Below are 12,647 nucleotides of genomic sequence, written 5' to 3'. Positions count from 1 at the left end.
ATATTCACACTGTTTGCCCTTATCAGTGTTGAACCTTCCATTGGCCATGATCTGTGTGAGTCCATGTACATCAAATTATTGTGTCCATACAAGGACTTCATCCATTATTTCAGTAGAAGGATCAGCTTGGGATCCACATCCCTTGACACTAAAGTGAGAAGGAGAAGCCTAGAACTACGGAGTTTGGGGCACTGTCCTTGCACCTTCCTAAATAAGAGTTGCCAACTTTGAGGAGGGGAGGAGCCTTAAGATTTTGTTTTGGATACTAGTCATGCAAAATTATGAGGTCACTGCAGACCCATTGGTTTGAATCATTGTGTGAGTGGAACACCTCCCATGAGCACAATGGAACTTCTTGCACCCCCTCCCAGATATCTGGGGGTCCCCCCAGCCCTCCAGATCAGATTTTGGTGCAGTGCTGGGGGTTGCAGTGAGCGGAGGTTGTTATACTCACACACATGATCTAATTGGAGCCAACCTTTTAGCTGCTTACATTCCACTTTCAGGGGTCACAAAGTAATACGCCCAGAGATTACTGTTTTATCAAGGCAAATGATAAACAAGTGAGGAGTTTGTCTGTTGCCATCCTTAGTGTGAATCTAGAGTGAATCTAGAGTGTGAATCATGGATCCTTAGCTAGATGCTTACCAAAACTGGCATTAATTTGGAAGGGATGTTGTAAGGAGTCTGGGGAGGGCTTGGTCCTGATGTTGTTTCATTGGAACATAATCTCTGCATTCTGGAAATGGGTATTGACAAGGCACCAGAGATGAGCAGTTTGCCTAATCCACAGCAGGTGCTTGATAAACAATGTGGGACTCAAGAGCAGGGGGTGGGGTGGGCAGGAGGCAGCGAAGAGCAGAAGTCCATGTTGCATGGAGTGACAAATAACTATGTTTCCCAAGGAGTGGGGGACACTACAGAGTTATAAGGCAGATTTCACTGAGCTAGGGAGTGGACATAATGAAAGCTTTGACTTCTGTGGCAGCTTTTTCTCGGAGGGATTGCAGAGATGCTAAATGGGCTCTTATCAGAAAGGGGGCTTTTAACAGGGAATTTCTTAAAAGAATTTCTCCACTTGCATAGCCCTTAGTGGGCAAGCTGATATAAACTAGGAAAGAAGAGAGAGCTGGTTGTCTTATCTGATTAAAGGGGATAGATCATGTTGCTTAAATAAGTTGTGGTAAAATAATTTCCCCCCCTCCCTTATTCTGCTAGTATCCTGCAGAAATCCGGAAGTATGACTACGATCCAAATTTTGCAATAAGAGGTCTTCATTATGATGTGCATCGGGTAGGTATACATTATTCCATTGATATCATCATTCTGTGAGATGTACTCCCTAACGCTTGATCGAATGTTGTCAGATCTTGTATTATTGGGGAAACTTGAGTTCTGCTTCCCTGTAGCTTATGCAACGCTCCTTTTGGACTCAGCTGGAAATAAGTGAAGTTTTGGCCAGAGTGGCTGTATCTTGCCCATCTATGTAGGTCCTGCTATGCTGCACTTCTAATAAAACTTTTGTTTAGAATCTTTAACTGGAGATGCTCATTCACTGAGAAATGTGCTCTGTTTCTGCTTGTGGGCTAGCCATCGTTAGAACGGAGTTCTGGACTAGATGGGCCTACAGCCAGATCCAACAGGATTCTTCTTAAGTTCTAATATAACTCTAAATCAGGCTTTCTCAAACTCGGCCCTCCAGATGTTTTTGGCCTACAACTCCCATGATTCCTAGTTAGCAAGACCAGTGGTCAGGAATGATGGGAATTGTAGTCTCAAAACAGCTGGAGGGCCGAGATTGAGGAAGCCTGCTCTAAATCTTGTAGTAATCATGGACAACTGTATTTGCCTGTAACTTCATCAAAATACTGCTGTGAAGCCTTGATAGGTTTCAAATAAAACCTTTCTCTCTTTTTAAAAGGCATTATTGATGAAGATTGATGCTTTTCATTATATTCAGTTGGGAACAGTGTACAGGTAAGTCTTAACCTGCATGGTTCACAGCAAAATGTTGCTGTGAGGTTGTTGTTTTTTCAGGGGACTCTAAACATTCAAAAGTCTAAACATTCAAATACAGCAAGCGGGACAGGCAGTGATACGTTGCAGCAGGTGGTGCTTCTGTTTAGTCAGCCAGCCAATTGTGACAGCTTTCAGGATACTCCATCCTATTTCCCCCAATCCATTCAGAATTTCATGGCCAGAGAGCATACTGTACTCAGTCCTCATTGGGCTGTTTTGTGGACCAAACTACCTTCACATTCTCTCCCCCCCTCGGCTCAAAAAAGGAGGTTTTAAAATCATTATTTCTGCAAATATTTGGGGTCCCCACAATCTGGCTGAGATCTCCCACCTGTGCCTCATTAGCGTTGTTTTGGCTACTTAAGAATTGTCTTGTGAAGAGTGAGTTCACTATTACTATATAGCAGGGATGTCCAACCAGTCGACCGCAATCAACTGGTCGATCCCCGGGAGGTTTCGGTCGATCGCAGGCTCTTTTTCCTTTGCGAGAGAAAAAAAAGCATCCGGCCTTGCCCTGCCCTCCATTCGCGCATGATCGCAAGAATGGAAGGCGGAGTTTTTGCTGTGAGGCTGAATGATCTTTTGGTGAGCGACATTTTCCTTTTCCCCCTAGAGAAAGGTCAACATTATTACCTGAGCCCCCAAAAAGGTCAACAACTTTGACCTGAACCCCCCCAGAAGGGGAAGATCACTGCCAGTTTTTTTATTCTGTGAGTAGACGGCGACTGGACCCAACAGTCAGGGGTACCTTTTGTTACGATATAGAAGCAATGCGGCCGCGAGCTGCTAGCTTGAAAGCAAAATAAAATGGGAATGTTGGGACTGTTCCGTGGGAAACAGAGGGACAGTCTATTCACAGTGCGAAGCACCGGAATTAGCTCAGAGTGTAATATGAGCTGTACAGGAAGTACAGGAGGAGTTTGTCTCTCGGCTGCTGGAGCTTGAAGAGAGCAGTCGTGTTTTCTGTAACGCTGCAAAGACAGAAATAAAGGCATGTAAACACGTTTCTGTCTATCTCTTTCCCCTGCCCGGGGGGGGGGGGCAGGAAAGAGGGTGTGTGTTCTTCTCACGCAGAGTAGGATCGCCTATCGCGACCTAGCCTGTATCCTGCCGGGGAATGCAGACAGGGAGGTCAATCGGAGATCAAGCCGGGTGCCTGGAGAGTGGCCAGTTTATCCTGATAAAGGCTTGATTCCCAACACCTTTACCTTTTAGATCGCAGTCTCTTGGGAGTTGGATGTCCCTACTATATAGGATGAAATGAGCCCCTGTGTTGTGGTGTTCTCTGCTTGAAGAAATGGCTGAGTGAAATAGTCTCTTCTTTAGCTTCTGTGGTCTGGGGAGGGTTGGCCGACCACGTACCGCTGACTAATGTCCTTGCTTTCAGCTGCCAAATGGTGCTAGAAGACCGTGCAGGACTGCATGGTATTTAGGCTTCTGCTAATGACTCATCTACTCTAGCAAGGATTTGAATATAAGGAATCATGAAAACAGAATGCAGAGGGGTGTGTGTGTCTGTAATCACCCTTTGCTTTGCACCCTGCAGGTTGCAATATTCTTGGGAAAGTTCATTTTGTCCATTGTGATTCTAATTGAAACCCATCCTTTCTAACTGAACTCATCTGGAAAAAGCTGCACACATAGTACCTGCTTTGCTTGAAACATGGCAGCCTTTGATTGTAACACACACTTCTGCTGTACTTTGAAAGTCATTGAGGCTGAGCTGTGTTAAGATTAGAAATGAATTGACTATAATCCTTTTTTAAAATACCATCTTCTAATCTGTGCTTTATGTAATAAAGTTTAAAAGTGGGGGCAATGCCTTCTTTTAACTTTGCCCTTGGGGCCTTAAAGAATTAGTGTCTAATTAACTTTTAGGACAGAAATGAGAGCTTAAGATCCACAATGTGTCATTGCGGTAAAACTTGGCTTCCTTCGTTGACTTAACAAGATTGTCAGTCTGTCTCAGTTGGCAGTGCATGGTGTTCCTTGCAGAATCTGTGACATCAGATAAGGGAAGAAGTATTCATAATGGTTAAGGCTGACCCATTGCTTATGTGAGACTAGAGGAGATGTGGGTTTTCTGTGTAGAATATTGATACAGTGGTACCTTGGTTTAAGAACAGCTTAGTTTATGAACAACTTGGATTAAGAATGCTGCAAACCCGGAAGTAGGTGTTTTGGTTTGTGAACTTTGCCTTGGAAGCAGAACATGTTTTGCTTCCTGTTGAGTGTGTTCCATTTGTAAATTGAGTCCCCCGCTGCTATGGGAAAGCATGTATTGGTTTAAGAATGCTTTGGTTTAAGAACAGACTTCCGGAACAGATTAAGTTTGTAAACCAAGGTACCACTGTACTGCCATATGAAACCTGGTTGGCTTTGGCACTAAAGCTATTCTTGCTGTTGCCAGAGGAATGAGTGTCGTCCCGGATGAGGAAGTCATTGCCATGTACGACGGGTCCCATGTCCCCTTGGAACAAATGAGCGACTTCTATGGAAAGGTAAAAGTACAAGCCACTACATCTCTTAACTAAAAATTCCATATGATGGCATAATAGACTCACGTGTTCTCATTACCATGACATATATAATGATGTCTCAGTAGCTTTATTATAACTAATAGATCATTTCTTGTTAGCTGAAAGTTCATAACTTAGGTCATCAAGTTATGGAAGCGGATGGAAAGAGTGACCTGCCTCTTTCAAACTGGCGTTTTCCTCTACTGAGATGGCTGCTGCTTTTTATTATTGTTCATGCAGAAATCAAGAGTGGAGAAACAATATTTTTTAAACCCATTGCATTGCAAGGAAGTGCATGTAGTCGAATGCTCATTCTGAAATATGTTGCTTATCAAATTGGATGCTGCTTTCGAAATACAATCCCCTTCCACATCCACCTTAACATATAGATGGTTTGTGGGAATGCAAATGTAAAATAGAAACATAGAAGATTACTTGAAATGTAGCCGATTTAGGATGGCTTGGTTTTTTTGTTTTTGTTTAGGGCTCATCACTCACTATGTCATGGGTAGGTAACCTGTGATTAGGACGCCTCCCCCCTCCCTTTAATTTTTTTCTGGCTACATCTTTAGAGGGTAGTTCAGTGGAGTATCACCAAGCCAATGAGGCAATAACTGAACGGCAGTGGAGATACATATTCTGACTGGCCCAGAAATTCCAAAAATTGCCATGCATTTCAAGACTACCAAAGTTTATTTTTGTATTGAACTTTAATGCTTGTGGATATCTAGATTCCATGGTATGTATAAGGATTTTGTTCGCTAATGTAGTGCTGGATGGTGAACAGGTTAGTTTGTGCCGTCTATAAACTGATGTGAAAAAGTATGTTTTATTGTATCCTCACCAGTGTTCTGTCACTAAGCTGAAATTGTTTAAGAATTGTCTATTTTCTAGCACAGAACCTGTTTTCACAAGACACTTAAACGCACACACTGCATGTTGCAAAACCATTCTCTGATGTTCTCATGTGACTCATTCCAAGCTAAGAGGCAGTCTTGTTGTGTCTGTCCTCTGTTTCCTGTAGACTTAATGCAAGTAGCAGAAGCTAAAGCTTTACAAAACTGGTTTATGACATGTATGCTTGTTTGCAGAGTTCACAAGGTAACGCCATGAAGCAGTTCATGGATATCTTCTCCTTGCCTGAAATGACGCTCCTGTCTTGTGTGAATGAGTATTTTCTGAAAAACAATATAGACTATGAGCCAGTTCATCTCTACAAAGATGTAAAGGTATTGAGTTGTCCCATTTTAACATCCATCCGTGTTATTTTCTTTCATGCTGCCAGATGCATATGCCAATTTCCTTCTTTGCCAGCTACCACATCCCTTCAGTTCCGAAACAGCAAATTCATTATAATGAGGAGGGTACTGCACACTATGCTAAACTATGCAGCCCACAAAACAATTTATAGTCTTCTATAAATGTTCTTCTGGCTATTGGATTTAATTGGTGATGAGGTCATACTCAGCGTAGACTCATTGAGAAAAGCAGGCTTATATGGGTCTAACTTTAGATATTGCCCAATATGTATGAGAAGTTCTTTTTTAAAAAAGTATGGAAAGGTATCGAGTAGGATTTCTAAGTATCAATGGCAGGGTCCCTCCAGCCTCCCCACATTCCATGCTTTGACTGTTTCCTGTGATTAGGAGAGTGATTCTGGAGAGAGAGCCAGCTATACAGCTATATGCTGTTCTGAAATTACTTTGAGATATTTAACGAGAAGTGATTCATAAATGGAATTAAATAAATTGTGCAATTTATACAGTTTGTAAAACTTAGTATTACATAATCCAGCTTCCCTTTATGCAAAATTTGGCTTGTCTTAGGCAAAATTAGGAGTTCTACCTGATGACACCAGTGTCAAAGTACAGTGGTACTTTGGGTTACGTATGCTTCAGGTTACATACGCTTCAGGTTACAGACTCTGCTAACCCAGAAATAGAACCTCGGGTTAAGAACTTTGCTTCAGGATGAGAACAGAAATCGTGCTCTGGCAGTGCAATAGCAGCAGTAGGCCCCATTAGCTAAAGTGGTGCTTCAGGTTAAGAACAGTTTCAGGTTAAGAACGGACCTCCGGAATGAATTACCGTATTTTTCGCACCATAGGACGCACTTTTTCCCTCCTAAAAAGCAAGGGAAAATGTGTGTGCGTCCTGTGGAACGAGTGCAGGGGGGAGGCAGGCGGGAAAAGCCCCCAAGAGCCGCACACAAGCTCCGTGCGCTCTTGCGGGCTTTTCCACAGGAGGGAGAAGGGACTGACTGGCGGCATAAATCCCTTCTCCCACCTCCCAGAAAAGCCAGGAAAAGCCGCGATCTCTTTAAAGGGGTTGCACGGCTTCTGCGGGCTTTTGCGAGAGGTGAGGGAATCCCCCCACCTCCCAGAAAAGCCAGGAGAAGCCGCGATCTCTTTAAAGGGGTTGTGCGGCTTCTGCGGGCTTTTGGGAGAGGTGAGGGAATCCCCCCACCTCCCAGAAAAGCCAGGAAAGCCCTGCGCAACCCCTCCGCCAAGGAGAGGCTGCACAGGGCTAAAGGGGAAGCCAAAACAGCGAGCGGAATCCATCCCGCTCGCTGCCTTGGCTTCATCCATAGCTGCGCGCAACCCCTCCGCCAAGGAGAGGCTGCACGGGGGCTATGGATTCTTTAGCCTCACGCAGCCTCTCCCGGGAGGGAGAGGCTGCACGGGGCTAAAGGGGAACCCAAACAGCGAGCAGAATCCATCCCGCTCGCTGCCTTGGCTTGATCCATAGCCTGTATGCTGCTCTTTGGGGCTGGGGGGGGGGAAAGATTCCCCCCCCCTGAATTCCCTCCCTAAAAACTGGGTGCGCCCTATGGTCCGATGCGCCCTATGGTGCGAAAAATGCGGTAAGTACTTAACCCGAGGTACCACTGTGTGTAGCTTTACTATTTGAGGAAATTTTCAAGTGGGATCCTATATCAAGTGGGGTTTTTTGGGGGGGGGGTACTGGATTGTGTTTTTATTTTGATTATGTATTTTGTGGTTTTATATTTTGATTTTATTCTGTGAACCATCCTGATATATAGTGGATTATATAGGGTATAGGGCAGTATATAAATTCAATAAACAAATATTTCCTTAGTCCTGTTTTTTTCTGCTACCCCCATTCCTAGTGTCTGGATATCTTGTGCTTCCTGACACCTGCTTTTGGTAGTCTAGCAGCCAGCCAAAATACTTATTGAAGACTGTGCTCTAAGTTGGGGGTGGAAGGTGTCCCACTCACCAATATTCCACTTTCAGTTGAATAAATTTAAATTTGGAAAAAGATCTCACTGTTCATCTACATTAATTTCCTTGACAGGACTCTATCAGAGATGTTCACATCAAAGGAATAATGTACAGTGCAATTGAAGCAGATATTGGTAAGTGTTAAGAGAGCTTTTATGAAGGAACAACTTGTTTTCCTCTTACTGTTAATGTTTTACAGTTCTTCGTTCTAACAGATGGTGTTCTTCGTGCTTTTGCAAACACCTGGTGCAGTGTGAATTGTTGAACTAATGTAGGGCAGCGTTGGCAAAGCCATGGTCCCCTCCAGGTGTTGTTGCGATGCAAGTTCCATCAGCTCTGGCCAACATGGTGTGTGGTCAGGGAGGTCCAGCAACATCTGGAGGGCTACAGGTTCCACATCCATCACGTAAGGACATCTCCTCCCAAACACACATTGCTCATTCCTGTTTTAGTCAGGGGTAATGGCAACTACCTTTATCTGGACATGAACTGCAACAGGTGTTGTGGGAACCATATCTTCAGTGAGGCAAGGTGGCCGTATGTGCAAGGATGTGGGCATTGTAATGGTGTGTGGCTTCTAAGAGCTTGTTTGGATGTTCCAGAAAGCCTCAAAGAAGTTATTTCAGTCACTTGTACAACATCTTTTCACACTTTTGCTGCAGAGCTTGCCTTTTAGTCATTTACACCTGCCTCATGAGGAAAAGTGCAAGTTTCTGAAGGACTTGTGCATATTTCCTCGAAAGTGCCCCAGCAAGAGATGTGAATCTCTGGCTGCGGTTGTCTTTATTTATTTATTTATTTTACAGACCCTGTAAGCCACCAGAGAACAGTGTTCCTGAGTGACAAGAAAATGGGGTTAAAGTACAGATGTTGCCACTTTGGATATTTCACTGAGATTTTGAATTGGAAGTATAGAATAAGGATACGCAACTTGCCCTTGCACCAGCTTTTTGCTACTTCTGTCGTTTTCTGCCTCTTCCCTCTCCAAATCTAAGAAGAGAAACAGGGTTCAGTAAAACTGGTTGTCTGGACTCCTTGAATTTTGTAGGGATTCTATGCCTACTGCTGTTCTAAGCAAGCTAGATTGTGCTGTTTCTCCAGAGCATGCTGGCCATAAGACCTCTTGCACCCAGAGTCGTGAGTCGCGCTTCATTTCTGCAAGACTCTGTATTTTCCTCATGATGTAGGCAGCAGCCAGAACAAATTGCCACCCCTCTAGATGCAAAGGTGGCAAACCAGGACAATTCATCAGGCTTGCACGGTAGCTAGATTTATTTAATGAGGAATATTCTTTTAGATGCTTTAGAGTTTAAAGTCATGGTGCACAAGATGTTCCTAAAAATGTTTAGACAGTTCAGAAATGTTATGCGCCTTTTAAAGGCTTCAAAATGCCAGGGTGTTTGGAAGTCTGGATTTCCAGTCTGGTGTAGCTATAAACCTTTGGTATCCAGGGATAACACATCTCCACAAATTTAGGAGCTTAGGGTTTGAGTGAGGGCTTTTTCTTGGAAGTTTTTTTATGCCAGGTCGAATCCTTGGAACTTTCGGCGGGTCCCCAGAAACACTTTTGTGTCAACAACATTTTTCAGCAACCGTTGGCCACAGCATATACACTTCTGGGATTGTGGGAAGTGCATTCAAATTACAGGGCATGGATTCCAGATGATTAGCTCAAGCTGCAGTTTCTCTTCTTAAGAATTTTAACCTTTGCTTCTTCTTTTTAACAGAACAGGACATTCACAGGAGTAGAGACACAAATCATGTTGCCTTCTGTGTGAAATGGGGGCACCTTCCAAAGAAAGGCTTCTATCCTTATGTCTGAGTTCATATGGGGCATGTGTCTATGGCCAAAGGTTCCACATCCCCGATTTACCCCGTGGATTCTTGTTGCTCTTTACATTGCGAACCTTTTTACGTTGCGTTTCTCAGACGGCTTGTACTCAACCAAAAAACAGTGTAACGGAGGGAACATGAGTAGGCTTAGAATTTACACAAGCTTGAAGACATTCCTTTGATATATACATAATATAATCTGGGGTTTTGTAACTTGTGTCTTTCTCCCCCTTCTCTCCCCACCCCTTTCTCTCTGTAGAGAAGTACATTTGTTATGCTGAGCAAACGCGTGCAGTGCTTGCAAAGCTGGCAGATCATGGCAAGAAGATGTTCCTCATCACAAACAGCCCTAGCAGTTTTGTGTAGGTGGATTTCTTCATACGTACAAAACCAAAAGTGTTTCTCTAAAACAATGGGTGTCGATAGTTGCTTTTTTTAAAAAAAGCAGGCTAGTAATATTTGTGTCAGTAAAAATTGGTTTGCTCTTTGCAGGGACAGAGGCATGAAGTACATCGTTGGGAAAGACTGGAGGGAACTTTTCGATGTTGTCATTGTCCAGGCTGACAAGCCAAACTTTTTCAATGACAAGAGAAGGTGAGTCCCTTCCTGTAAAAGCATCCTCTCCTTTTACATTCAGTTCTTTAACAAATCCCTCACCCCCATGTTCCTCAGTTATGATGATGATTAAAACCATTAACCTTTTAACCTCTTTCTCACAGTTTCCTAATACCTTTGCTGGCTCTTTCCCCTCAGCGGAGGGAGCCCTTTCTTTCCCCTTTCACTCCTGCAGACACATATCTGGCTCTTCAGTTCCTGCTCCCTGAGGCCAGATTTGTGGTTCTGAGGCAGAGCAGGTGGACAACACTGTAGAATTAGCCAAGAGAGCCTTTCTGGCTTGACAGGAATTCGGGTAGAGTGGGGATATGAGTGTACATGCATGTGTGAAGCAAAGGCGGCAGAGGATGCAAAAGTGGCCTTGGGCACTTCTTCTCCTTTTCCTCTCCCTCAGACCACCACTTTCGCCTCCCTTCCTCCCCCCCTCCTTTCTCTTTTTCACACTCAGCCAGTCCCTATGTCCATCCATCATGTTTTCCTGTCTTTCTCATCCCTCACCTTCCAACCCTGTGAGCTTCTCTCTAACCATCTCCTGCATGTTCCTACACAATATGCATTGCAAGGAGCAATGGTTGATAACATTGGTCAAACCAAAAGGCCATGGAAGGGCCAAGGGGCAGGGGAAGCAGGTGAGAAGGCCCCGGGTGGGCCGTAGCAGTGAGGCCCACCTGAAAGTGGATGGAGGTCCATGGCTGGTTACTGTCCCACCATTTGAGAAAAGTTGCACTAGAATGTGCATTAATCTCATGCTTTGGACTTCTGGTCTACTTTAAGAAGAAGAAGAAGTTAAAAACAAACTAACAGAACTGTGCTGATGCAGGAGGCCAGGGGAACGTAATGGGTGGTTAATATCCAAAAAAGGTTAAGAGTTTATCTTAAAGACTTAGGTAATAAAAGCTGATGGAATCTGATTAAGAGCTGACCTCTTTGCAAATCAGGCTGCTTTATAATTTACTATGGTCGCGCTGTGTGACTTAAAGATCTATGGTGAGCAGCCAGGTATTCAGTGAACTAGGTTTTCTGAAGTCCTTCACCAGGGCTACTGCTGGTTTTTACCAAAAGGGGTTGGTCACCCAGTTCCCTCAGTGATGATCAATATTTAAAACTGGAAGGGACTTCCAGGATCATCCACATGTAAGTTGCTGAGCCTCAACAAGATTTACTGAATGAAGACTATTCCTACACTTCTGAAGCTGTTTATTTTGGGGGGCAGGCAGGGATACTCTGCAGGAGAGTGTAATTTATTCTTATATTCTGGTCTGTATCTGTTTCCATTGAGTGGTGATGGCAGTAATACTATTGGGTCATTGATCTTTGTGCACTCCCTCTCTCATTTTTTAAATAGACCTTTCCGCAAGGTGAATGAGAGAGGTGTTTTGCTTTGGGACAAAATCCATCAACTGCAGAAAGGCCAGATTTACAAACAGGTATGTTTTTTGTTGGTTTAAATATTTATACTCCTCACCTTTTCACGTCAAACTGGACCTTTCTGACAATCATGATGAACATACACAAAATCCAGAGCAACCTTAGTCAGCAGCATTGAAAAGTGTGTGTGCGTTCATTGTCTGTATCAGCTGATCGTCAGCCCTGTGGGGACTGACCCCACTAGGGAGTTCCCTAGTGGGTGACCATTTTCCCCCTGTAGATTTCGGTTAATTTCTTTAGAAAGAGGTGAGCAAGACAGTCTTCAGCATAGGCAGCGGTTGTGAGCATAAACCTCCTAGCTTGCCGTGGGGCTGCTATGTGAGAGAAAAAGTGCATTTTATTCTAGGGAAAGGATCATAGCCTGGTGGGACGATGCTTGCTTTGCATATAGAACATTCCGGGTTCCATCCCTGGCATCTTCCAAGGAAGGCTGAGAGAACTCCTGCCAGTCATTTTAAACAATACAGACTCAGACCATTGCTCCATCTAACTCAGTATCAGGCCACTTGTGTCTCTTTTTGATAATATTAGCATCTGCTTTTCATGTGAAAAGCAAAGATTTTACTCTTCCTCGGAGAGGGCAAGCTGCCAGCATGACAGTCGCCAGGTTCTGTTTATGACTCATAATTTTGTCTTTTCCTCCCTTCTTTCGTAGGGCAACTTATATGAGTTTCTAAAGCTGACTGGCTGGAGAGGCTCCAAAGTTTTGTATTTCGGCGATCACATTTATAGCGATTTAGCAGTAAGTAACCTGCTCCCCTACTTGTTTGTTTGATAAAAACTGGTCATGTCTACAGAAACGACCTGCGTACTGTGAAAACAATTTTGTAAAACAGGGAAACTTATGGAAAAAAATAGACCAATGTGCCAAGTTTCTGCCATAAAAGTGAGTAAAGCCCTGATAGGATTACTTGTTTCTGTTCGGGGAAACATAAGCCTCTTATTGCACCTTCCACGTAGTTCTTAGTTTTATTTAATGGTTGGGATCA

At 43.7% G+C, this 12,647-nt stretch overlaps 1 protein-coding gene across 3 annotated transcripts in view; it reads left to right on the top strand.

The window, feature by feature from the left end:
- The window catches only part of NT5DC3 (5'-nucleotidase domain containing 3), a 47,725-nt gene that overhangs the window by 25,830 nt on the left and 9,248 nt on the right, over positions 1 to 12,647 (top strand). For all 3 annotated transcript variants that reach the window (XM_083462029.1, XM_083462028.1, XM_083462030.1), the window contains exons 3-11: positions 1,219 to 1,293; positions 1,922 to 1,977; positions 4,430 to 4,520; positions 5,630 to 5,767; positions 7,856 to 7,916; positions 9,875 to 9,977; positions 10,108 to 10,209; positions 11,576 to 11,657; positions 12,314 to 12,400. In XM_083462029.1, coding sequence (XP_083318155.1) covers positions 1,219 to 1,293; positions 1,922 to 1,977; positions 4,430 to 4,520; positions 5,630 to 5,767; positions 7,856 to 7,916; positions 9,875 to 9,977; positions 10,108 to 10,209; positions 11,576 to 11,657; positions 12,314 to 12,400 — 795 coding nt within the window. The remainder of the gene's footprint in view (positions 1 to 1,218; positions 1,294 to 1,921; positions 1,978 to 4,429; positions 4,521 to 5,629; positions 5,768 to 7,855; positions 7,917 to 9,874; positions 9,978 to 10,107; positions 10,210 to 11,575; positions 11,658 to 12,313; positions 12,401 to 12,647) is intronic.

The sequence above is a fragment of the Podarcis liolepis genome (genome assembly GCF_965112155.1).
Source record: "Podarcis liolepis genome assembly, chromosome: 10".
NCBI classification, from domain to species: domain Eukaryota; kingdom Metazoa; phylum Chordata; class Lepidosauria; order Squamata; family Lacertidae; genus Podarcis; species Podarcis liolepis.
The sequence above is the reverse complement of the archived record's forward strand: the minus strand, read 5'-3'. Positions and strand labels throughout refer to the sequence as shown.